Genomic DNA, 25311 nt, shown 5'->3' with positions numbered 1-25311 from the left:
GCCTGCAGTAGGGGAAGGTCAGTTGGTTAATTGATGAGGGGAAGGTCAGTTGGTTAATTGATGGATGAGATGCCACCCATCTCACGAAAACAAAATGCAATAGTAAAATAGTAATATAGTAAAAAATAACACATTATGAAATCGCAAGAAAAAAGTAGCTTTTGAGCCAGTGTTAAAATGACTAAACTTAAGGGTTTAACCCCTCCTGGCCACCAAGATCGGATTTAAGGCCTTCATCAAAGGCCAGTTGGGTTGGGACCGATCTAACCTCAGAAGACATGGCCTTCCACAGAGAGCAGGCACTACCACTCCAAAGGCTGGCTGAGGAGTTCTGGGAGTTGAAGTCCGTCTATCCTATGTCCATGGAGATTCTCAGTCATCCAAGGTCATGGTTGTCCCAAAGGTGATTTTTTTCAAGAGGCAACTGGACTTTCTGGTTTTTCTTTGAAGATGTTTCGCTTGTCATCTAAGAAGCTTCTTCAGCTCTTGACTGGCACTACTCAGGTGACCCTGAAGACACATATAAACCTCCAAGCGGCCTCAACGACCCTCTAAAAGGATGCAAATGACCAGCTGTCTGCAAGGAGTATAAATCCTTCCCTTCCCCACCATCCAGTCAGGGGTGAAGAAGCTTCTTGGATGAGAAGTGAAATGTCTTCCAAAAAAAAGTCCAGTTGCCTCTTGAAAAAAGCACCTTTGGGAGATCTGCCCATCAGAAAAAGGCTAAAGTTGAGAAGCTCTGCTCTGGAGAACCTCAACCAGCTAACCAACAGAGTCTGGCCGATACGATAAGGCAGCTTCTGATAACGAAGGGGGAGGTGGCATGGCCTAAGGAGCCCTTTTGAGCTGGATTTTCTCTCGTTCAACCAAAGGTGACCGACGTGAAGGAGAAACTGAAGCAAGCGAAGAAGTTTTGGTCTGCCCTTCCCAGCAGCATCTGCAGCAACGAGAAGATGGCCGCCGGCAACGTTCACGAAGAAGAATGCTGGAACGGAAAGAACAAGAGCAGGTGAAGGGGCGTTTGATGCTCAGGCTTTCGAGGTGGCTCGTTTGATGCGTTGTGTCGAGGCAGAAACCTTGCAAAGCAGGGTTTGTTGATAAGCCCCCATGGCAGAATTCACCTACAGGACTTGGTGTTTAGAGCAAGGGTCCTTTTAGCGTGTTACTGCAGCTTGTCATCCATGTTTCCTGGTTTAATGTTCCTTGTGAACCGGGCGGCTTTAGGCCGTGATTAAAAGTCACGGCTTAGTTCATTCACTGATCATGCATCCTGGCAAATCATGGCTTGTTCCATTGGGAAATCTCAGCTGTGGGATTTGCACACAGGCTGAAAATGTTGTTGGTCGACCAGAAAATCTGGAGACACAGGAGACCATCGAAGCCTAACAAATCGCCCTTCCAGGGGACCCCGATACTCCGTTTCATCGCATGATGGAACTCATTTTGTCACTGTTTTTACTGCAGTCTTTAAGTGAATCCAACTTCCCGAGCTGGTTTTGCTTGTCGGAAGGCATGCGGGAAGATCACAAATTGTAGATCAGGTGATTGTAGGGCTGTACAACGGTCATAATTGTAAGTCAGCCACCGAAGCTTCCAGATCCTGGTCACGTCACCATGGAGATGGTGTGACCTGCTGTACTTTGAGGACGGGCTGTCATAACTTTTATCAGGGCCGTCGTAACTTCAAACCGACATTAAACAAATGGTTTAGTTTTTTGGCATGTGGCCCAATTTTGTTATATCCCCTGCAAAATTAGGCAGACTCCCATCTGCCCCCTGATAATTCACCACTAATCGTAATATATTTGTTGGAGGAGGAGGAGGTGTGAGAGTTAGAGTCAGCATCAAGGCAACCTGAGAGGGGGGAAGAGGGAATGGAGATGGTAGAGAGAGAGAGAGAGAGAGAGGCGGAGGCTGGGCCATCAGTCAGCCCCCAGGTGGAGAGTCAAGAGCCCCCAGGTCTGGAGGTGGCTGATGAGGAAGAGGAGGAACAGCTGGGTCCAGAGCCTGATGCACAGATGTGCAAAAGGCAGAGGAGAGGAGAGCAGTGGAAATCTATGGGCCGGTCCTTGGGACGGAAGAGCCGCTGTTGCTAGCGAAGCTCCACCCTAGTTCTGGGGATCAAAGGCAGGGGACGGAGATGAATAGATGTGGCCGACAACTATCCATCTCCCTGCCAGATGGACTTCTTAGCTTGCGTTTAGAGAGAAGCTTTTGCCGGGGCTGCTAATAAAGAAATCATTGAGGTAACTACAGAGGGTTTGTTGTGTTTGGGGAGCTGAGTCAGAACCATATTACTTTGGTTTTTATTTATTTATTTTAACCGTGGTTCTTAATGACTTTGTCGCGCTGCTCCGTGACCCTTATGAGGACGGGTTGATAAACGAAAGGCCACGACATAAATTGAGGACCCGACCTGAAGCGCCAACTTTTTCCCCAGGTACCTCTTTGCCGTGATGCCGAACGGCTTAGCCAACCAGGCAAACAACCCCGAAGTGGAAGTTGACACTTCGAAGCCAGACATCTTGATCCGTCACCAAATCATGTCCCTCCGTGTCATGATCAGCAAGCTGAAGAACGCCTACAACGGCAACGACGTGGACTTCATAGATATCAGTAAGCGGATCTTGAGGTGCTGGGCGCTAAGCGAAAGCTCAAAGCCTGTTGGGCGCCCCAGGAGGACGTTCTCCTACTGAATTGGCCTCTGAGCGTCGGTCGTTAAGCGAGGACCATTTGCACCCATCCAAACGGCCATAAAAATGCAAATGCCCATCGTCTTTTCAGATTAGGTTTTTTTTATTTTTGCGTGAATGGTTCCTGGGTGTCCTACAGTTCACTACGAATAAATAAAACAGTATTATTCCTAATAATTACATTTCATTTTCATTTTTAGTTTTACTAACTTAGTTCTGTGTTTCTCAGCCTTGGCCCCTTGAAGAGGGGTGGACTTCAATTCCCAGAAATCCCCAGCTGTGATGGCTGGGGAATTCTGGGAGTTGAAGTCCACCCCTCTTCAAGCGGAAGGGGAATTCTGGGAGTTGAAGTCCAGCCCTCTTCAAGTGGCTGGGGAATTCTGGGAGTTGAAGTCCACCCCTCTTTAAGGTTGAGAAACACTGGATTAGTTTATAACCCGTGTCTGAATTCACAAGGAGAGGCAGGTCAGCTACAGGAAGAGAAATCTCAAGGCACTTGGTTGAATCTTAAAAAGTGGATCATTATCATTTATTTTTTGTTCCTTTTCCCCCACCAGGCGACGAAAGCAGCGGAGAAGGCAGCGGAAGCGGGTGCGAATTCCACCAGTGCTCTCCCGAACTGGTGCTGAACGCCACCGAAGCCACACAAAACGTCAACAAAATAGATAAAAAAACGACTGATTTGGCCATCCGCTTCGGCCCATCGGAAGCCGTTCTTCTCTTAAGCCTCTTTTTCTTCCTCCTGGGTCAAAGACAATGGAGATAACTAGACCTGCTCCTGCTCCTCCTTTTATTATTATTATTATTTTTTAAAAAAAACCGTTGGAGAGGGAGAGGAAAAAAAGAACTTTTTTTAAAAAAAGGGAAAAAAATGCCAAGGGGGCCGGATTTCACGTTTATACCACCGAGAGACATTTTGGGGAAGGTTTCAGAAAGTTCCTTTGTAAACGGAAAAATACCATGTACAGTTAAACGGAAAAATACCATGTACAGTTTTTTTAAAAAAAACTTGTTGCCACTGGTTTTAAATCTTTTTCCCCCCCTTCCCTGCCCACTTTTTGGAAAGAGGGAATGGGGGTTGAAATCACAAAACCGTTTGGGCCAGTTAATCTCATCTGTTGACCGAGAAACCACAATAAATGTGGGACGTCGAGTGTGTATATACAGGCCTGTCATTAGCCCTGGTGTGTGTTGTTGCTTTTTATTTTATTTTATTTTTAAATCAGGCTTTCTTATCACTCTGCTCCTTTAATTTTATTTTATCTTTCTTTTTAAAGACAAAAATCAACGGATTTTAGATTGGGGAATCGGAAGGATGATTTCTTTCCTGAAATTGGAAATTTTATATCTATAGAAGCGGACAGATTTTTTTTTTAAGTTATCGTATTTCGTAGACCGAGAGAGAAGGTGCTTAAAAAGCAACACCCCCCCACCAAAAAAAATCACACTCTTTTGCCCCGATCTCACCTGGGGCAGGTGCTTCTTTGGAAGGAAGAGGTGTGGATTTTTGAGAAGAGAGTGTGAAGAGTTGGTTTCATGTACTTTGATTTCCTTTTACGGAGAGTCCAGGTCTCCCTCTTCCCAGAGGATAGGGTCAATCTGCATTTGAGGAGGGGGGGTTGCAGATGTGGCCCCATGGGAGAGAAAGTCGAGATGCCACTGCCAATGTGACAGAAAGATGGGGATTTGATGGCATCATTGCAGCTGCCATTTTGATCTTGGATGTTGGGGGTGTGTGTGTTGATTTACCTGTGGAAGAGAAGAGCTTGGGAGCCCCTCTGGGTCAGATCTGAAGGACCAGTTGACTCAGCCAGACTCGCTTCTCTTAGTGGTGACTTCTTCCTGGGAAATAAATTTTGGTTAGAATTTCTTCCAAGGTCCTTGTTAGTGGAATGGCGGACTACCAGGTCCAGTCACACCGTTGCGTTCAATTTGGAAATGATCTTTTCGGATCCAGGAGAGGTCGAAAGAGAAAGTTTGGAGAGAAAGCAAGGCTGTCTCCCAAATTTTTGGTCCGCCTGGAACGGCCCATGACTGGAACGGCCCGAAAAATGGCATGAAATGGTTCCCCCCAAAATATCATGTGAGTCCTATAAGGAAGACCCCGAGTCATTCTAGATCTTTGTCCTACTTTTGAAAGGTGTTGGCGTCCTGCATGCAAGTTTCTCAAACTTATTGTTGGAGAATGTTTTCGTTCTTGCAATTTAACATTCTTTTTCATCTTTCCTCCATTCCTAGTTCTTACGTTCAGCGCATAGCCCAGAGTTCCTAAGCGTGCTCTTGCGAGGGAATTTTAGGTAAATCTGGAAGGCCTTCGGTTGAGTTTCAACAACGAACCGATCCCACAGGCGTAATCTTTCCAGAAGGAGCTCACTGATTTATTAAAACACCCTCTTGCTAAATGAGGCAGAATTTACGCTGACTCTTTGCTGGGGGGGGGGGGGGGTTCCTCTCCCCAAACGTACATAAAGTACATAAAACCTGCAGAAGGAGAGAGAGAGAGTGTGTGTGTGTGTGTGTGTGTGTACATGGTGTGTATATGTGTGTGGATTTTAAACAGCTGAAATTCTTCTCCCTCCGCCTTCTTTTTTCTCAAAAAAAAAAAAAATGTCCTCATTGCTTCAGAAACTACCTCATCCCTCAGGAATTTCCTTTTTAGCTCTCCCCATATTTGGGAAGACCGGGTTGCCCTGATTAAAAAAAAAAAGCACACACACACACACACAGTTAAGTGAGCCAGTTGTTAAGTGAGTTTTGCTGGATTTGACGACCTTTCTTGCCACCGTTGTTAAGCGAATCGCTGTGTTAAGTGAGCCATACGGCCGTTCAGTGAAACCAGCTCCCCCGTTGACTTGGCTCGTCAGGAGGTCGCAAAAGGGGGTCGCGGGACTCCCTGGGGAACACGGCAGCCGTCGTCAATAGGAGTCAGTTGCCCAGGCGCCTGAATTTTGATCACGTGCCCATGGGAAGCGGTCGTAAGTGTGAAAAATGGTCCTAAGTCACTTTTTTCAGTGGTGGTGTAACTCCAAAACGTCGCAAAGTGAACTCTTGTAAGTCAGGGATTATTTGTGCTTGCGCGATTGTGATCGGGCTCAGCACAGCGGGAGGAATTGGGATTTCGAAAACAAGAGTGTTGTAGTTAGTTGCGAAGTCATGTCCGACGCCATGGACGATGTTCCTCCAGGCCTTCCTGTTCTCTCCCATCCTCTGGAGTCCACTGAAGCTCACGCCAACTGCTTTATTGACTCCATCCAGCCACCTCATTCTCTGTTGTCCCCTTCTTCTTCTCTTGCCCTCCATCTTTCCCAGCATGAGGCTCTTCTCCAGGGAGTCCTTCCTTCTCATCAGGTGGCCAAAGTCTTTGAGTTTCCTCTTCAGGATCTGGCCTTCTAAAGAGCAGTCAGGGTTGATCTCCTCTAGGACTGCCCAGTTGGATGGCCTTGCAGTCCAAGGGACTCAATGCAGGAGTCTTCTTCTCCAGCACCAGAGTTCAAAGGCCTCCATTCTTTGACGCTCAACCTTCTTTATGGTCCAACCTTCACAGCCACCCATTGCAAAAACAAGAGTATAGCTCAGGATAAAACTCAGGTGAGGAGAATCTGATTGTTGGTGGGCAAATGAAGGCTGTGGAGATGATCCCCACATGCAGCCCATCGCTTGGCAATTGCAACGTAATGTGTGAATGCCCCAAGAACAATGCCGCATCAGAGCAAGCTAGCAGAGACTCTGTGGCAGAGCAAGTAAATTGAATATATTTAAACTGAATATACTTTAACCCACCATACAGGGCTGGGAACGACTTTTTTCACAACTTTTCACAAGAAACAGCCTTTCACCCCATGATGCTTTTCCTGAAATCTCTTTAAAGTTTGAATTGTCAGCGTCAAACATGGAGAAAAAATGGACTCTGCCTATGCTTGCTTTCCAAACTCTGCTTCCTGGAAGCCACAATGTCTCCTCCTCCTCCTCTTCCTTCTAGCCAGCTTCTTGGGAAAGGCTGCTAGATTTCTACACCAGGGTTTCCCAACTTTGGCAACGTTTTAAGAGGCCTGGATTTTCCAACTCCCAGAATCCCCCAGCCAGCATGGAGAATTGAAGTCCAGGCTTCTTAAAAGCTGCCAAGTTTGGGAAACTTTGGTGTGGAGAGCTAGGAGTTGGCTTGGTGGGCCAACCAGACCTACGAAGAGATGTTGTGAGATGAAGAACCAGAAGACCTGGTCTCGGGAAACTAGGCTACACTGGTTTTCCCCACTGATTTGCTGCTGCTCCAAACTGTGGAGCATTGGGACAAGATCTCTAAATTGCTTTGGGCTGAGCCATGTCTCTGAGGTCCATGGCAGGAAACATCTGTAGGGCGGTTCCCGGTGACGCATCTTCACATGTGTTGCTGTTTTCCCGCTGTCATATGTAACATTACGAAAGGAAGGGGGCCATTTAAGGAGAGCTGGCATTGCCCTTGGCAAGATGGGCACGGAGTCAGTGTTTTCAAAATGGCAAAGCCCCTTTTTTCTCTTGATTCCAAGCCGAAGGAACAGTTTTGAAGCTCCACCTTCTTTTTTTTTATAAATTTATCTCCTTGGACCGGATGCCCAAGGGAAACAGAGACCCCGTAACCTGAAACCGCTGGGCGGCCATAAATAAGCTGCAGCTTTTTATAAGGAGCAGAAGAGAGAGAGAGAGAGGAAACCATGCCTATCAGATAGACCTTTCTCCGTTGGAAAAGGGGGGATTGGTTGAATCAGGGGTGCCTCTATCCTTCTGCAAGGGTGAATCTTCTTTGCATTGAGATGGGGTGGGTCACCGGCATCATTTTAGCACCGTTTTTTTCTTCTTCTTTGAAAAAGGGAAGTGGATTCTGGGAAAGTGCCGTGTTCTCGGCTGAAAACCTGTGACCCAGGCCAGTGCGCCTCGTTTGAGGATAGGACAGCCGGATTTCTTCTGCGGTTCCTTTGTGACATTTTGGAATGACTTTAAGGGTGGAGAGCGGGAGTTCGGGCAGGGCGAGAAGCAACGGATGGAAACTCATCAAGGAGAGGAGCAATCTAGAACTAAGACATTTCCCAACAGGGAGAACATTCAACAGTTTATCTGTGAATGCTCCAACAGTGGATGTTTTTAAGAAGTGATGGGACAAGCCTTTGGAATGGTGTAGGGCTTCCTGCCTGAGCAGGGGGTTGGGCTAGAAGACCTCCAAGTCCCTTCCAACTCTGTTATTCTGTTCTTTTCAATATCCCATGATCAGAAGCACTCCCTTTTCCTCTGGAGTAGGGCTAAACCTTCCCCCGGGAAAGAAGTCAATCCCTATAGGCCACCCTTGGTTTCCCAGCATTTCTGCTTAAGGGCACCTAAGGAACAAACTTCCTTTATGGTCTCACTTTAGCCCAGGGATGGCTAGCCTTTTTCTAAAGGTGTGCGGAAACTGTGTATGTGCCTGCTATCATGTGCGTGCGTATGCCCTCCCACCTGCTCGTGTGCGAGCAACCCACCCTGCACGTGGGGGGAATTTTCGTCTCCCCAGGCTCCGGAAGCTTTCCTGAAGCCTGGGGTGGGCGAGAAACAGGCCCAACAGGCCAACCGGAAGTTCGGGAACCTTTGCCCATTTTTCGCCCTCCCCGGGCTTCAGGGAAACCGCCTGTAGGCCGGAGATCCAGAGCCGAGATGGCTCCGCGTGCCACCTGTGCCTTAAGTTCTCCATCCCGGGTTTAGGATGAGCAAACTTTTGAATCTCACCCTCCGAAGCTTGTGTTCCGCACGAAACTGCATTTCAAGCAAATGCGCCGAAGGCTCTTTTATTTCGCCGATGGTGGAACGGTGTCATTTTACTAGATTTTTGTCAGCCCTTGAGGTGATCCTTTTCTGAAACGGGGGGACCATTCAGCCAGTGCCTTTGGTGTGACATTCAGTCAACGCTCCCATGTGCTTTAAAACGTTGTTTTTGAGAACGAGGGTTAAAATTTAATTTCTTCCCACCCGGAACAAAAAAAGCGAAACTGCACGTCTGAAGTTCTATTTTCTTCCACAAAGCCCCCCGAGGTCCCCAGTCCTGAAGATGGGAGTAGACCAGGCTTAGGTTTCAACCACAGGTTTCTCGGAATAAGTCAGAAGTTCTGAACCCCAGTGAATGTTGGTGGTGCAAGCGAGATAATCCTCTTGTTTTGGCTGACGCTGCAGTTCCCGAAATACCTCCCATCTCCATCCATCTGGGTTGTGGTTGCCGCTTCGCAGAGGGCCCTTGAAGGAATTGTGTGACATAAATACTGAGTGTACACTTCGGCTTTCTCTCCAGGAAAACCCAACGCTTCTGGTTTCTCGCATGGCGACATGGATGAGAGCCCAGGCTGTGCCACAAATGAGTCCAGCTAAACCCATGCCCTCTTCCTGGAGACGGGTTTGAGCCAAGATGGGCTGTCTCAGCCCTTTGGACAGTCTTGAGGTTGGAGCGAAGGAACACCTGACTGCGTACGTTGCATTTCCTGAAGGATTTTCTCCTAGTCAGCTTCAAACTTCAGCGGTGAAGTCTGCAAATGGACTCATCGCGGCTGGAGAACCCTCCTTGGGGGAGAACGTTGGAATTTTCATAACTTTCATTCGATTCTCAATCCTCCGGGTCATTGTTGTTTCCAAAGATGCTTTTCCAAAAGGCAACTGGACTTCCTTGGTTTTTTTTCTTTTGAGAACATTTTGCTTCTCATCCAAGAAGCTTCGTGGTTGAGAAGTGAAATGTTTTCCAAAGAATAGACCAAGAAAGTTTAATTTAGGAATTTCGGGGTGAGTTATTCTTCCTCCTTGTGCTCTATTCCAGAGTAGCATAGGTAACAAAAGGGTTTCCTGGTGGCACCTTAAGGTGAATCTATCTATTAATGCAGATTAAAGTCCCATCGAATGATATTGTTATCCTTCTGGATTGATGTTCCCCGCTTTGGAAGAGAAGTCACAGCAGTGAGTTGCGTCTTCTGAAGAGGAACAGATGTTTACTCCATCCTTGCCAAATTTAAGCAGGAATGGAACATGATTTCTAGGAAAGAAATTCTGAGATGGGTCAAAAATAATAGCCGAAGGGTCTTCAACAAATCCTTGCGATAAGCTTGAATGCAAAGAATAGAGATCTAAAGAGTGTTTCTCTACCGTGGCAACTTGAGGTAAGGACTTCAACTCCCAGAATTCCAAAGCTGGCTGGGGAATTCTGGGACTTGAAGTTCACACCTCTTCAAGTGGCTTCAATTTCTCCCCTTTGGAAGAGAAGTCACAGCAGTGAGTTGCGTCTTCCGAAGAGGAACAGATGTTTACTCCATCCTTGCACCACTGAGGAGAAAGTGTCTTGAGGGAAGGAGTGTGAATGTTTTCTAACAAAGCTCTCGGGAGGCGAAACAACACAACGCCCCGCTCTTCACTGTGGAATGTGGCAGTGAAAGCCAAGAAGACTTTGGGAAACGGGTCCTGAGTTCGGCCAGGAGAAATGACTCACTCCAAGAGATCTTTAAATGTGTTTCTGTTTTGGGGCAGATGTCTGGAAATCTGAATCCTTGTGGCCATGTCAGCCCTTTAAAGTAGGCCAGATCAGGAAATGGGCGTTGCGAGCATTCCAGGAATGGTAGATTATTGTTGTAGGGGATGATAACAGAAGGGGATGCAGTGGCTAAGATGCTAAGCTTGTCGATCAGAAAGATCGGCAGTTCAGCAATTCAAATCCCTAGCGCCACTCCTGCTACTTGTCCCAGCTTCTGCCAACCTAGCAGTTTGAAAGCACGTAAAAAATGCAAGTAGAAAAATAGGAACCACCTTTGGTGGGAAGGGAACAGCGTTCTATGCTCCTTCGCCATTGAGTCATTCCGGCCACATGACGACGGAGACATCTTCGGACAGACAGAGAGTGCCACGGCTGAATGTATGATCATATCATCCTCATGGGAATATGGGATGGCCTTGAGGGACAGGAGAAAAACTGCAACCAAGACAAATAGTTAAATAAGAGAAACTTGAGTTTGGGGCAAAACTGTAATTTGAGTCAGCGTCAGAGTGGAAGGAAGCATACTGAGACTCCCAAGATTCTGATGCTATAGCTTTATTGTAAAAGCCTGCATGACTTTGGTTTCCTAGAAGGGGCTACCTTGAAGAGCTGACACACTGCCTCCTCTTAAACCAGACTCAATCAAGGTGGAATGATTTTGCACCCAGATGCTGCAGCTGTGTGCTTTCAGAAGTACCACTGGATCAGTTGACAGCTGAAGGGGCCAGCCCAGTGTGCTCTCTGAGGAATTCTGGGAGTTGAAGTCCACAAGTCTTAAAATGGCCAACTTTGGAGACCTGATTTTTAAGCCAAACTGGATGCAGGCCTTGAGCTAAATCGTTTTATCCATGTTTACTGAATATAGCATGGACGTGTTTGCAAAACCACAATCCAGAGGCCCACGGCAGGCGTTACAATATTTTTTTTTTGCCCTCGCCAAAACTTGGAAATATCCTTTTGCAAATATTCCTTCATTGAGAAATTGTGATGGGAAAAAGGCAGGGGTTTGGTGATCTTGGCTATAAACAATAAATCTCATGTCAACAATTTCAATGGATTTTGACTTTTGATGCATGATTAGACCATTAGGGAGTGTCCAAGACGTGTGGACTTCAACTCCCAGAATTCCCCAACCGCCCCACAGCATGCTGACTGGGGAATTCTGGGAATTGAACACAACACCTTGGAAGTTGCCAAGATGAGAAACGTTGGTACAGGTAAGAAGCTCCTTCCTTATACTCGTACATTATAAAAACAGCCACAAGAAAAGATTAAATTTGTTTACATTCCACCCTGCAGCTTTAAATCAAACATTGAACCTAAAAAAATGCCTTGCGGGGACACCTCATGGCCACTAGATGGCGCTCCCCTGCCAGTTTATTTTTGTTTTTGTTTTTAATTCAAACCAGCCCAGCTTGGCTTGAGAACTGACTTTGTCTCCCAGGAGAAAATAAAAGAGCTTTTGAAATGGGAAGAATTTTTAAAGGCGTTGAATGCAAACTCCCAGGGTCCCCAGAGGGGTTTCCTTTTCCCCTTGGGAGATCAAGAATCTCTAAAACTCAGTCTGGAGTTTTTCCCCCCAAGGGATTGTGTCTGGCTTGTCTTTGAATCATTGTCTTTGTAGGCAATCTTGCATCCAATAGTCTCCCTAACCCTTGGGGACTTGGAGAGGGAGGGCCAGCAGGGGAGACCCCTGTCTCCACATTTTAAGCAGCAGAGCTAAGCCAAAAGTGGAGGGGCAATTAAAGCAGGGTGCAGACTTTTTTTGGGGGGGGGTGTTTCTCCAAATTCTGCAGCTTTAAGACACGCTGACTGGGGAATCCTGGGAGTTGAAAGTCCACAAGTCTTCAAGTTATCAAGTTTGGAGACCCCTGGTCCAGACCGATCATTCTTTCATCAGCAGCCTCAAGCGAGATTGGATTTGAACTCAGCTCTTGGGTCCAAAGTGGGGCAAAACAAGAGGGCCAGGCCCAGACCCCCCTGGGGAGGTTGAAGCAGGAGGAGGTTTAGTGGCGTAGAGGAGAGAAGCAGAAGACAAAGAAAATATGCTTTATTATGCCAAGCTACGCTTTACTTAATAGTGATTTATTGGCTGGTGTCACTTCCTCGATCTCAGCAACTTTTTAAGATGGGTGATTTGTTTTAAGTAACCTGTTCCTTAAACCTTTTTTAAAAAAATCTAAGCCAGGAGATCCATCACTTTCTGTAGGCAGAAATTCTCTCCCCCCACAAACAAAAATCTTAAGTTTTAGGTCTTCATTCTTCCGGATGCTTTTGAAAGCAGCTCATCACCCCGCTGGTCTTCAGCCCCTTCCCCTTATTTTCCCGAGTGCCTTTTGATTTGCACAAAACCTCCTGGCCGTTTGGATAAAGCCGTGCACATTCTTGAGACAGAGGAGGGTGGGGAAGACGGATGACAGGCCTCCTGGAAAAAGGAATGTGTGTGTATCTTCGTTGACCTGTTTTATGATTTTGCACACTCGGGGCGTGCACTCGCTGGGTGTGAAACCGTCGCTTGGCGAGGATTGGAAGAGGAGAGCCTTTCCACACCGGTTCTTGATCTCTGCTCTTGATAATGAGATAGTCCTCAGTTTACGGCTGTTCCTTCAGCAAGCGCTCAAAGTTATGCCCATGGGGGAAAAAGGGACTTACTACAGGTCCTCGCATCAATGACCCTTGCAGCATTCACCGGCATGTATTTATGATGACTGCAGCTTCCCGGGGGGCTCCTCTGGACACAATTTGCAACTTTTCCGGGGGTCTTTCTGACCAGCGAAGTGAGTGGGGGGGGGAAGCCTGATTTCCTTAACGACTGCATGATTTGCTTAACGGCCGTGGCAAACAGGTGATGCGTTTGGTGGGGCAGAGAAGCAAGGGAGCAAAAGGAGAGAAGAGGAATCCGTTCACACAGAGAGTTTATAAAAAAAAAATTAAAAATAAGATTTGCTTACCATCCCTCTCTGATGAGTTCCTCTCCCTCCCTCAACTGAAAATAAATTAAATTTAACCCCCCCCCCCAAATCCCATCTCCCTCCTTGTCTTCGAGATATACAGCTGATTCCCGATTGTGGGTTGATGAAAATAAATTCTCTTGATTGACGGCTTGGCATGGTCTTCGTGTCCTCTCTGCTTGGCTTAATTCAGGCTGTGAAACTGTAGCCTGGGCTCCTGACTGGTGTAAAAGAATCATATTTGAAGGCTTTGGTTGGCTAAAGCCATTAGAGACAGGTGCTACTTGATTTTTGGCCCCTGGAGCTGCAGAGTTTCTGAGCCATTGGTGGAAGGTGCATTAAGGATCTTAGCAACAGCTGAGGGAATATTTTATGCCTCTAGAGATGGCTGCCCCCTAGGGAGAACATTGGACCTGAATGAAAATAATCTCAATTTTGCAGCACTGAAGCCAGAAGTCTTGTGTTGTGATTAGGGCCACACACAACAGCTTATTTCCTCCTAAGGCCAACTTTCACCCCAATGCTGTTGTTGGCTTTTGCTGGTCTACAATCCCCATTAAATGCAGTGACCAGTGACTTCATCTGGTTGGTGAGTAACTCTTTCCATGCTTTTAGCTTCTAAAATAATAGGCTGTGCTCCTCCCTCTCTTTCTGCAGCTGGTTTTGCTTCTGATAATATTCTACCTTGGTATGTTTTTGTCCAAGATAAATTAATATGCCTTTTAGCATCCATGCACACATCTTTGAGTATGTTGTTGGTTTAAATGGGCCTTCATATGGGGTTCGTAGGGCTGAGTAGCCATTCCTCCCGGCCCTTCCAAGATTTTGTGGTTGGATAAAGCTTGGCCTTGAACCCAGAGCTTTGTCAGGTGTTAACTCACACCGACTAAAAACTGTTGAGTTATTTTTATTTTTCCTTCCAGGGTATGTGCCAAGTGTAGCACTGTGCAGAATCTGCATTTCTTGAGCCCAGTTGAAACCAAATGGCTTCTCTCACACCTGGGTTGATGAATTTGCACAGAACCCAGGGCACAATTTTGCAACCCCTTTAATTTATTGGATATATCTTTGGAGTTCAACTCTTCATTGGGAGAAACAGGGAAGATGCTTTGTGTGCATTGGTACTACAGCGCCTCCTTCTGGAACTCCCGAACATTTTTTTCTCTTAAATCTTGGTGGGGACATTTCATGACGGCATTGCAGAGCTCAAATCTGCTGGGGGGTTCCCAGGAATATAAAACCAGCGCTCCAAGATCCATTTCTCCCTCATGAAACATGGCAAAAAGTGGGTGTTTTAGCTCTGAGGAGCTAAAATGGGGAGGAGGGGCACCAATGGCAAAATGGACGGTACATACCTACCCACAATAGCGGCCCAGCCAAATTTAAGCAGGAATGGCTCCTTTGTATGTATTACCCAAGAAGGGAAATTTAGACTTTAGGAACATGATTTATAGGAAAGAAATTCTGAGATGGGTCAAAAATAATAGCTGAAGGGTCTTGAGGAAATCCTTGAATGCAAAGAATAGCTATCTAAAGAATGTTTCTTTACCTTGGCAACTTGAGGTAAGGACTTCAACTCCCAGAATTCCAAAGCTGGGTGGGGAATTCTGGGAGTTGAAGTCCACACCTCTTCACGTTGCTTTGGTTGAGAAACTGTTCTAGACACACTTGCTATATTTTGAAGAGGATTTTGGAAGCTGGTTGATGTTGTTTAGGAACGAAGCTGTTGGAGAAGACCTGAATCATCATCCCCTACCTACTTAGGAGACCCTCTTAGCTGTGTAGGTCTTCAGACTGGATCCACCATGTGTCATTTCCTTTGTCTCCCTCTGTCTCTTCCTTGTTGCTCTTCCAAGAGAGACTCGTGATTCCACAACACCACCTTAACACAGAGATTTAGATCATGAGAATGGCCTTCAATTTGATTTTATCGCTCGCTCTTCACAGATGCCATGCATTTTCTTCCCTGGGCTGTAGATGTATTCATTTGACTTGCATTTTATTCTCCCCCCCCCTTCCCCCCCTCTCAATGTTTGCAAAAACGGTTCATGTTTTCAGAATGTCATTTCCTCAGAAGAGTCTGGTTCTTGGGCAGGTCAGTGTGCGCGTTGCATCTCTGCAGCTGGGTGTATTGAGGGCTTTGTGAGCAGAGATGTGGGGTTGTTTGTCCCTCTGGCTTCTGTGCTGTTGAAATCGCAATGCGATGGGGCCATTCAAGATGTCAAGAGAATTTCTTATCCCTTTCTAGAAAGTTTGATGGAAACTGCAAAGTGAATTATATCGGATTCACCTGTCAAATCAATTTATTTGCTTTTGGACATGCAGGCTAATACTATGCTGTTTCTTTTTCTTTTTCTTTTGGGAGAGAATCTCTTAAGAATACTAGTTCCTTCCTTCCTTCATCCATCCATCCATCCATCCATCCCCAGATCTTGGAAGCGGCATCTGTTTATGCCAAAAATGCTCCCCGTTTTAAAAAGAGATAGATTTTTAAAAATTAACATTCAAAGGGTAAACAACAATCAGACTGGATTATTTAAACGTTTGATGCAGCTGCTTAAATTAGCAGGAAGAATTTAGAGAATTATTTCAGAACTGAATATTTATAAACGCTGGCTGCAGCTGTCATTAAAAAATGGCATTTCGTCAGCTACACCTTGAGAAAAGGTTCCCAACTTTTTGGGAGCCAGGGAGGACTTTTTTAAAAGCTTCTTGTGGGCTCTCTCACAAAATGGTTTCTGTAAGGAAGTGTCTTGACTGGTCCTAAGGATCAGCTAGGATAATTATTCTGGTGGAGATAAAAAGTGGGTTTTGGGAAACAGATGAAGTTGCCAGATAGTTTTATAGCTCACCTTTCTATTAAGATTAAAGGCTGGTGTGCATAAATTGAGAACCTGAATAGAATCTGTATGATTTTTATGATATCCCCACGAATCTTTCTAAAAACAAAATTTAGGCGCAATCAATCTCTTTTGATCAGCACTTCAAGGAAGTCCAAGCCAGGAAACTAAAACTAAGAATACTAATATTTATGTTAAAGTTACAGCAATCTTCCTAAACTAAAGCACTTTTGCCTCCACCCTCTATACCAGGGGTGTCCAAACTTGGCAACTTTAAGACTTGTGGACTTCAACTCCCAGAATTGGAGAGCAGAGCTGGCTGGGGAATTCTGGGAATTGAAGTCCACAAGTCTTAAAGTTGCCAAGTTTGGACACCCCTGCTCTATACTTTTCAGAGAACTGGGGAGAATCTTTCCTGAAATGCTTCCTCCACCCACTTTCCTGCTCCGGACTCAAGTTTCTCTTATCTGATGAGTGCCTTGACTGCAGCTCTTCCTCCTGTCTTCCAAGATTGTCCTCGCAGCCCATTACACAACCACACGCCTGCTCACACAATTAGTGTTGGTCTCAACGTATCCAAAGGGTGCCCGATGGGGAAACGCTAATCCCTGTGATGTTTACCCACTCTTTCCCATTAATTTGGACATCGCTAAAGATTTGGTTACTCAAACCTTGACGATCTTTAACTCCAGCCCTTCCGGTTGTTGGTAGCGGTTGCGATTGGAGAAACGGTGTTTTATTTGACCGAGAGCTCACCTCTGAGTTTCTTCCAAATACAGACAAATGAAAGACAAACATTTCATCTTCCTGAGAGGGCAACTTGATTTGTTCAAACAAGACACAAGTAATTCTGGGGTGCCGAAGGAATTGGAGCTTTCATTAAAATTCAGATCCGAAGAACCTCTGTGCCGGAGGATTTAATTCTCTCGGTATGTTCTAAGTCTGCCTTCCCTGCCTTTGGATTTAAATATGCCCTTGAATTTAAAACTTCTGCTGTAGCTGTTCTTGCCGCTATCGCTGCTCGTATTCGGCATTGGCATCACGCTTTTAAAAATCGGTCTAGAGGTGCCATTGTAATAAAACTTGAGTTTTGAAATGGGAGGCACATGGCGTGTTGCTGAGCTTTGGAGGATAAACAGCCTCCACTGTTTGACATATTAAGGCATGGTGTAAGGTTTGGAAAATTAATTTTTCACAACATGCAGACTTGCAATGTTCATTTAGCTATGGTGCCTGTGTTTCCAAAGCGGAAATTGTAATATTGGCAGAATAAACACTTTGTAAGAAGGTTACACCACTCCTGAATCCCTGTAAACGTGGGTTGCATATATGATGTCTGGTTAATTCTGAGTTTAATTCTGTGTCTTGCATAGAGAATGCAATTTGCCAAACTTCCTTGATGAAATAAACATTGTGATGGTACTTTTGTTCTGCAAATATTAGTCCCGAGCAGAGTAAGAATTAGGAAAGGTCTGGAAAATTTCAGAAGTATTTCAATTGTTAGCAAACTTTTTTTTTGCTTCCCATTTGGGGCCTAGATTAATTTTGCAGCCTATTTTCAGACTCATTTTTGGATAAAAAGCTTTGAAGCAAATAGCACCTGAACTCAATTTTGGAATTCAATTACAATTTTATGTCCTTGCTTTGTGTTTTCCAGGATTTTACTAGCAGGGGCATAATAGTTGGAAGGAATAATACTAAATAGAGAAAATGACCTGTGCTACTTAATTGCCAGAAAGCAGAATAACAGAGTTGGAAGGGACCTTGGAGGTCTTCTAGTCCAACCCCTTGCTCAGGCAGGAAATCCTGTACTATTTCAGCCAAATGGTTGCCCAATCACGTCTTCAGAAAAAAAAGCTTGAGAAATAATTACAATATTAGAATTGGTGTGACTAAAATACACTAGTATATCTCCCTTCTAGATTGGACCTATCTACATTTTTCTTGATCAATTTGGCACGGGGTGAAATCATTTAAGGAAGGCTAGATTAATTGGCTTAATTTTTATTATTTTAACATGAGTGGTCCCAATAAAATTATGTCTGTCAGTGACTCAGTGACTAAGACGCTACGCTTGTCAATCAGAAAGGTTGGCAGTTAAGTGGCTTGAATCCCTAGCGCCGCATAACAGAGTGAGCTCCCATTACTTGTCCCAGCTTCTGCCAACCTAGCAGTTCAAAAGCACGCAAAAAAAGTAGAAAAATAGGGACCACTTTTGATGGGAAGGTAACAGCGTTCCGTCCACCTTTGGCGTTGAGTCATGCTGGCCACATGACCACGGAGACGTCTTCGGATAATTCTGGCTCTTCGGCTTTGAAACAGAGATGAGCACTGCCCCCTAGAGTCGGTAACGACTAGCACATATGTGCAAGGGGAACCTTTACCTTTTATACTGGACATCTCTTCTGATAGAACTCTGCAGTACAGCTTTTTGGGGAGGGAGAACATGCAATAATTTTCTGCCCTGCAGAATATTTTAAATATTGAAATAATTAATTGTGTCTGAATTGCTGGGAGGAAAGGACTCCTTGCCTTTTTTGCTTGTAGCCAGGAGGGGGCAGACTTGGAATAATAATCCTGGTAACAGGGTGGGATATTTTCCCAGTAGGTGTTTCCCAAAGTTTTGTTGTGGGGCAGAGCAGGGTTTTCAAGCCAGCCTCCTATAAGGGCTGTGTGAGGGTTTCATCCAGCCCATTCCATTTGCCAGTTGGTTTACAGCTCATCTGGTTTTCTTTTCTAGCACAGTTGCTTCCTCCTTAAACTCTTCTCTCTGCAATTAGAGATGGTCTGTCTTGGTCGCTCTTCTCATACTTTGCTCCTGAGTAAATATGACAAGCATAACCAAGCAGTCAAAAGACACAAAGAAAGCTCCTTAACCTCACAACACACAGACAAGAGAAGCAACCGTAGTTTGAACTGGGGAACTGTGAGCATTCCAGGCCAAGCTAAATCTTCCCAATGCTAGGGAATTCCCGGAACACTGGCATTATGACAAATTGGCCATCAGCAGGCACATAGAGATAAACAGCGTTTACACCCACTTCAAAAGAGACAATAAAGCTAAAAAGGAAACAAAAAGACCAGAACGCCAGAAATTAACACCCAGATAAGCAGGGATTAACACCAGACAAACAAGAAGAAAACAATACCCTAATCAAGGGACCACCCAGGAGAAAACCACACTCCCACCACCACTGACAAGGGAAGCCACTATATATAAACAGAGAGTAAACCCCATACTCCTTAGCACTGATGATGTTCCTTAGGTGGGTAATGAAATTTCTTCAAGCAACCAACCAAGCTCAGAGGGGATTTTACAATTCAACCCCGGAGCTACAGCAATTCTGTTCCTCTACTTACTCCAAGCACATAGCAGTCTAAAAAGTTTGATTGAAGGTTCTATTTTTGCAGCAAAACGTGCAAACAAAGCAAAAGTCTTTGTCCTTTGATTTTTCAGTTTGGATGTGATAACAGGGCACAACTGAGCTGGTTCTGCTTGGAAATCGGTCCTGGTGAGATTTAGCCTCTTCTACCTTTTTGTAACGAGAAACAGAACATGGTTTAACCTTGAGTAAAACTTGTCTCATACGTGCTCCGGGTAGCTCGTCTTGCAAAGCTGGATTGCCTATGACCTCTTCCAGGAGAAATGGTAATTGGAGGTGTCGTTTGTCCTAAACTTTTACCCTAACCAGCGTACTGCTGGGCAGGGAGCCAAAAGCCTAATCTATTTAGAAGTTTTGAAAATATTAGAAGAGAACGCATAATGGTGCACACTACATCAGGGGCAAAGAGGAGGAAGGCATACTCTCATAGAACCATGTTCCCCTTCCTCATGTGTAGAGGTAACCCAAAAGTTATCTGAGCCCAAAAGTTCTGTTGCTAAATTTCGATCAAGTGCATTTTACCCCATTTTACGATGCTTCTTGCCACCGTTCTTAAGCGAATTGCTGCCGGTGTTAAAGTAATAACATGGCCGTTAAGGGAATCTTGATTAGTAAGAAGGTTGCAAAAGAGAACTTTATGTCGACACTGCAGTCGTCATAAATATGAGCCCAAATGTTGATCATGGGGATGCGACAACAGTTGTAAGTGTGAAAAACTTTCACAAGTCAATTTTTTTCAGTGTCGTAACTTTGAATGGACAGTAAATGAACCGTTGTAAGTTTGAGGACTACCTGTATCTATTTAGCACATTGAATGTAGTAAGAGTTGAGTTCTCTAGTCTCGGAGAAGCACTGATGATATTCTCTGGTCTCCCTTGCTTTCTCTCGCCTTCTCTGCCTCCGTGTTTTATTCACGCAAGATTTACGGCCCTGATTGGGCCTTCAGCCTCCTCCCTTCTCTTTCCTCCCCTCCCACATTAAATAACTGTTATAAATAGTCTTAAATGAGGAAGGGCATTGTGTGTTTTTACCCAGAACCTGCGATTTCTCATAATGCTCTCTGAAAAGGTCACGGTGAGCGATTGTATTTTCAGCTTTCGGGCCATTCATTTCCACCCCAGTAATGGCTTAATGTTGAATTCCTTTTTTATTTTATTTTATTGCACTTCATTTGAAAATATTACTTTCTTGGAGAGTTAAATAGTGCAACATGAGATGGGGTGTAGAATGCACAATTATCCACTGTAGGGTAGTAGGTGACACTTTTGAAAGATTTGGATCAGGGCAGGAGTCTCCAAACTTGGCAACTTCTTAAGACTGGTGGACTTGGCTGGCTGGGGAATTCTGGGAGTTGAAGTCCACAAGTCTGGAGACCCCCCCTGATCTAGAGACATCTTCTAGATCTTCTTCTTGTGCCATATCCATCATTGGACGTTAGCAATCATGTTGGCCATCCTATTTTTATCAATGGCCGCATGAAAATGTGCTGCTAAGTTTTGTCCAAACCAGTCCCTTGGATTTTTGAAGCCATGATGATGTTCTTCTCATTTGCCTTCAATCTTTCCTTGGACAATAAGTGAAGGATGCCATCTTCTAGATGGTTTGACCCCCCAAAATCATCAGGGCTTCCAACTTTGACTTGATTAGAGTAGGATGTCTGTCTCTTTCTGCCCAAATCTGAAGCTCATGAGAAGATCAACTGCTAGACTGAATCATCCTGACCCCTTCCTTGAAGTCTGCACAAATTATTTGACTTAGATTGCTTCTCAAATCAAACCTTTAGGCCTTCTAATTTGCAATATCTACTTGGATGATCATTTCTGCCTATGTGGATGTAGTTGGCAATCCTGTGGGGTCTTCTGGAGGAGTTGGGGACCTCCAGATGACCTCAAGCTAACTTTTGGAGGTGAAGGAAGTAGTTTGGTTTAGTACATCCCTTGTTCTCAACAGCTTCTTTGAAAGTGATTTCCCCCCTGCTGTCTCAGCCTGGAAATTTATCTGCTGACATTGAAGATTGTATGGTGACTGGATAAGGTTGACTCAGCCTTCCATCCTTCCAAAGTTGGTAAAATTAGTTGGGGGCAAGAGTCTGGCTCTGTAAACCGCTTAGAGAGGGCTGTAAAGTACCGTGAAGCGGTGTATAAGTTTAATTGCTATTGCTAACTCTGCCCACTGTCAGGAATTCAGTCCTGACCAACTCAAGGTTGACTCAGCCTTCCATCCTTCTGAGGTGGGTAAAATTAGGACCCGGATTGTTGGGGGCAAGAGTCTGGCTCTGTAAACCGCTTAGAGAGGGCTGTAAAGCACCGTGAAGCGGTGTATAAGTCTAAGCTCTATTGCTAAAAGAGAAGAGCAGGAGAAGGCAGCGTGGTTTGGAGATCTTGGAACAGCCTGGGCCTTTTCTGAATTGGAATTAAAATTCCAGCCTTGGATTAGGAACCAGATGCTTGGAGGCTGTTGGTGCGATTAAATTGTGGGTTGATCCTTCCGAACTTTTGCAGCAGGCCATCCCACCCTCTGAAGGGGACCCTTTTCATTTTAAGGCTCTTTTGTCTGGGAATGACAGTGTTTGAAGTGTATTTTGGGGACCAAAGGACAGTCTCCGATCCACTCCATTGATTCCTGCTTTCATTTAAACTGCAATTCATTACTTTCTTCCTGGGCTCATTCGAGAATCCATTGCTCATTACTTTTTCATCACTGTATGATTGGAACAATTTGTATCTGTCGCTTGTACATTGGCCAGATAATGAAATAATCATTTGCGCATCTACAGCTGCGTTTTTTACATTTATTTTTCACAGCGCAATTCACTTGGCTGGGTCATTTTATCACTCTGGAGCCAATTGGGATCTTGTTTTAGCATTTAGCGGCCGGGAAGGGTTTCCAGCAGCTGGATTGGGCCATTTTGTCACCATAAAACTTGCTGATTGTCCACTTAAGGAAAGCAGCGAGGGTCTCGTGAAAAGAAGGTGGAGGAATCTTGCCAAGCACGGCGGGGAAGCGGCTGAACCTCTGAGAGGACAAATCCAGGGGAGGGAGGCAGGGAGAGGAGGGGAAAGAAGGAAGGAAAGAAAGAAAGAAGAAAAGAAGGAAAGAAGGAAGAAAGGAAGGAAGGAAAGAAAGAAGGAAAGAAGAAAAGAAAGAAAGAAGGAAGAAAGAAGAAAAGAAGGAAGGAAGAAAAGAAAGAAAGAAGGAAGGAAGGAAGGAAGGAAAGGAAGGAAGGAAGAAAGGAAAGAAGAAAGGAAGGAAAGAAGGAAAGAAAGAAGGAAGGAAGGAAGAAGAGAGGAAGGCTGGGCAGCCTTATCTGGCCCTCTGCAGCTTGGAACTTCACTTGGTGGCTGGAGATGATGGTGTTGTGGCATTGTAATTCATTGAGGAGGGACTTGGCAGAGGAATGTTGATGGCATCATCTACCAGCTTCTGTGAACCTCTTGCATCCGAGAGGTCCCTGGTTGTTTTCTTGCAGACATTTCATGACCCAACTAAGTAACATCATGTTGGGTAATGGAACATTGCAGGGGAAAAGAATCAAGCTGAGAGAGCATCAAGGAGCCCACTGTTCAACCATAAGTTTCAAGTGTTCCATGAGTTGAGTCTTCCTGGTTCCAGAGTCTCGAGAAGTCTCCACTCAGCATCTCCAGGAACTTATCACGGTTTCCACCACCAACGTCTGGATCCCCAGAAGCCTGGGAAGATGGGATGTTGGACCAGAGCTTTAAAGCTTTAACTGTGGGGGGTTTAATACCCAGAAAGTCCAAAGGGAGCCTTGAGTCCCTCAAAAGGTTGCTAGGCTGACCTGGGAAAAGGCTTCTTCTTGACTGTCATTATGAAGAGTTAACTGATCCTCCATCTTTGCAAAATGATCAGCTGACTCTGGAAGTGGCCAAGGGGAGGCCCATTGAGCTGTGTCCAACCTTTGCAGTCAAACCACAACTTCCATCTCGGTCCCTTAACTCATCTGTGAGGGCGGGTGGCTGCTATATTTTCCTGAGGGCCACCTTGGAAGGGGATCTTCTGATTTTGGGACTTGTGCCTGGTTACTCCATCCAAAATCCTTTGGCCACCTAATGAGAAGGAAGAAGGACTCCCTGGAGAAGAGCCTCATGCAGGGAAAGATGGAGGGCAAAAGAAGAAGGGGACGACAGAGAAGGAGGTGGCTGGATGGAGTCACCGAAGCAGCCAGCATGAGCTTAAATGGACTCCAGAGGATGGTAGAGGACAGGAAGGCCTGGAGGAAGGTTGTCCATGGAGTCACAATGGGTCATGACTTCGCAACTAACAACAGCAACAACATCTGCACCTTGGGGATCATTCTTTGGCTAGGCTCTGACTCCACGTTTGCCAAAATTCCCCAGATGAGAAAAGTTTGGTTCTAAGAAGTGAATAATGCAACGTAGGCATCTTATCTTAGTTTCTCCATTTGTCATTGTAAGAAGACATGATGGATGTGGAAAGCGTCCTCCAACGACGCTTCTGGCAATGAGGATCTCACAAGTTACTATCTACGCATTTCCAAAACCATCCATAGAAACTCTGCCTTTGTTTGAAAAATGTCTGTTCTCCCTTTTATCTCGATCTGAGCTTTTTCTATTCACAAACCTCTGCAGGTTGTGGAACACAAATAGCACTCCCGGTCACAAGGCTTGGATTCAGGTTTGACCATGTGGACTACCTCGCCATCAAAAGCGGATAATTATGACATCAAAGAGATAAGAAGGGAGAGGCCCCTGATCGGCGATTTCATTTGCTTCTGTAAATCTATTTCTCTCCAATTAGTTAAAATGGCACCTTGCGTTATGTTCTCCAAATATCACATGTATTATTATGTAAAGGTTGAGTTAGTCATTATGTTTGAAAAGGTCAGGGTTTGAATTTAATGCCGGAGAGAGACAGTGTCTCCTGTCAGCTCGTGGTAATTAAGATGCAGCACGTTAACTGGACTTCAGAAGAATTACCGTGTCCCGCTTGTTATGAAGACGATGTCTGGTTGGTTGGTCAAACACTGTGTTCTAGGATACTGGATGGTGGCAACAGACCCTCCTTGGCTGAGTTTCAACTCCAGCATCAAATTGACATTATCTGTGGTCTCATAAATATTGAGAGTATTTCTGTTAGGAGTCAGGGTAGCCGTTGCAGGAGAGAAGAACCTGTGGTCACAATGGAGGTGGAGGGACACTACACACAGGAGGTGTTTTCCTTTAAAAAGGCGGGTAACCTAACGGGGGACCCACCCTGGCTGATCCGTGGGAGAGCCTTTCCCTGAGATACAGGAACAACAGGAGAATCCCGAGGAAAAATGATCACGATGGCCGTCATTCAGTATTGGTGTGAGAGAAAATATACATGGACAATGTTATTCCATGGCTTTGTCACTAGGCGGCACTGTTTGGGAAAGTCAAGGGCTGGATGCAACACATCATGCTAAGCTTTGGGATGGCATTGTCTTGTAAAGCCTGACCATTGAGGTTTCCTAACCATGGCTTATCACGGGATTCTGCAGAATCAGGCAATGGTGATCTAAAGAAGCCACGGTGAGGGAGAAAATATACATGGACAATGTTATTCCATGGCTTTGTCACTAGGCGGCGCTGTTTGAGAAAATCAAGGGCTGGATGCATACATCATGCTAAGCTTTGGGATGGCCTTGTCTTGTAAAGCCTGACCATTGAGGTTTCCTAACCATGGCTTATCACGGGATTCTGCAGAATCAGCCAATGGTGACCTAAGGAAGCCACAGTGAAGCAAACAACACTTTGTTAGGGTGTGTGTGTATGCGCGCACCCTGTGAATCTTCTACAGCAACTCGTATCTGAGGATATTTCCTTATTTGCTGCAACAGTTGAGGCTGGCACCTCCCACTAACACCCAGTTGCTTCTTCGGCTCATTTATTCCACGGGCCCAACATAGACTGTGACTCAACTTAGCTTTTTAAT

At 45.3% G+C, this 25311-nt stretch overlaps 2 protein-coding genes across 2 annotated transcripts in view; one reads left to right on the top strand and one right to left on the bottom strand.

The window, feature by feature from the left end:
• GPC4 (glypican 4) overlaps positions 1-4064 on the top strand; it is a 42843-nt gene extending 38779 nt beyond the window's left edge. The window contains exons 7-9 of the mRNA XM_081963902.1: positions 873-1009; positions 2441-2616; positions 3251-4064. Coding sequence (XP_081820028.1) covers positions 873-1009; positions 2441-2616; positions 3251-3459 — 522 coding nt within the window. The 3' untranslated portion in view covers positions 3460-4064. The remainder of the gene's footprint in view (positions 1-872; positions 1010-2440; positions 2617-3250) is intronic.
• The window catches only part of LOC309397665 (integrator complex subunit 6-like), a 322886-nt gene that overhangs the window by 266566 nt on the left and 31009 nt on the right, over positions 1-25311 (bottom strand). The window lies entirely within an intron of this gene.

This window comes from Natrix helvetica, assembly GCF_964273705.1.
Source record: "Natrix helvetica genome assembly, chromosome: 11".
Taxonomy (NCBI): domain Eukaryota; kingdom Metazoa; phylum Chordata; class Lepidosauria; order Squamata; family Natricidae; genus Natrix; species Natrix helvetica.
The sequence above is the reverse complement of the archived record's forward strand: the minus strand, read 5'-3'. Positions and strand labels throughout refer to the sequence as shown.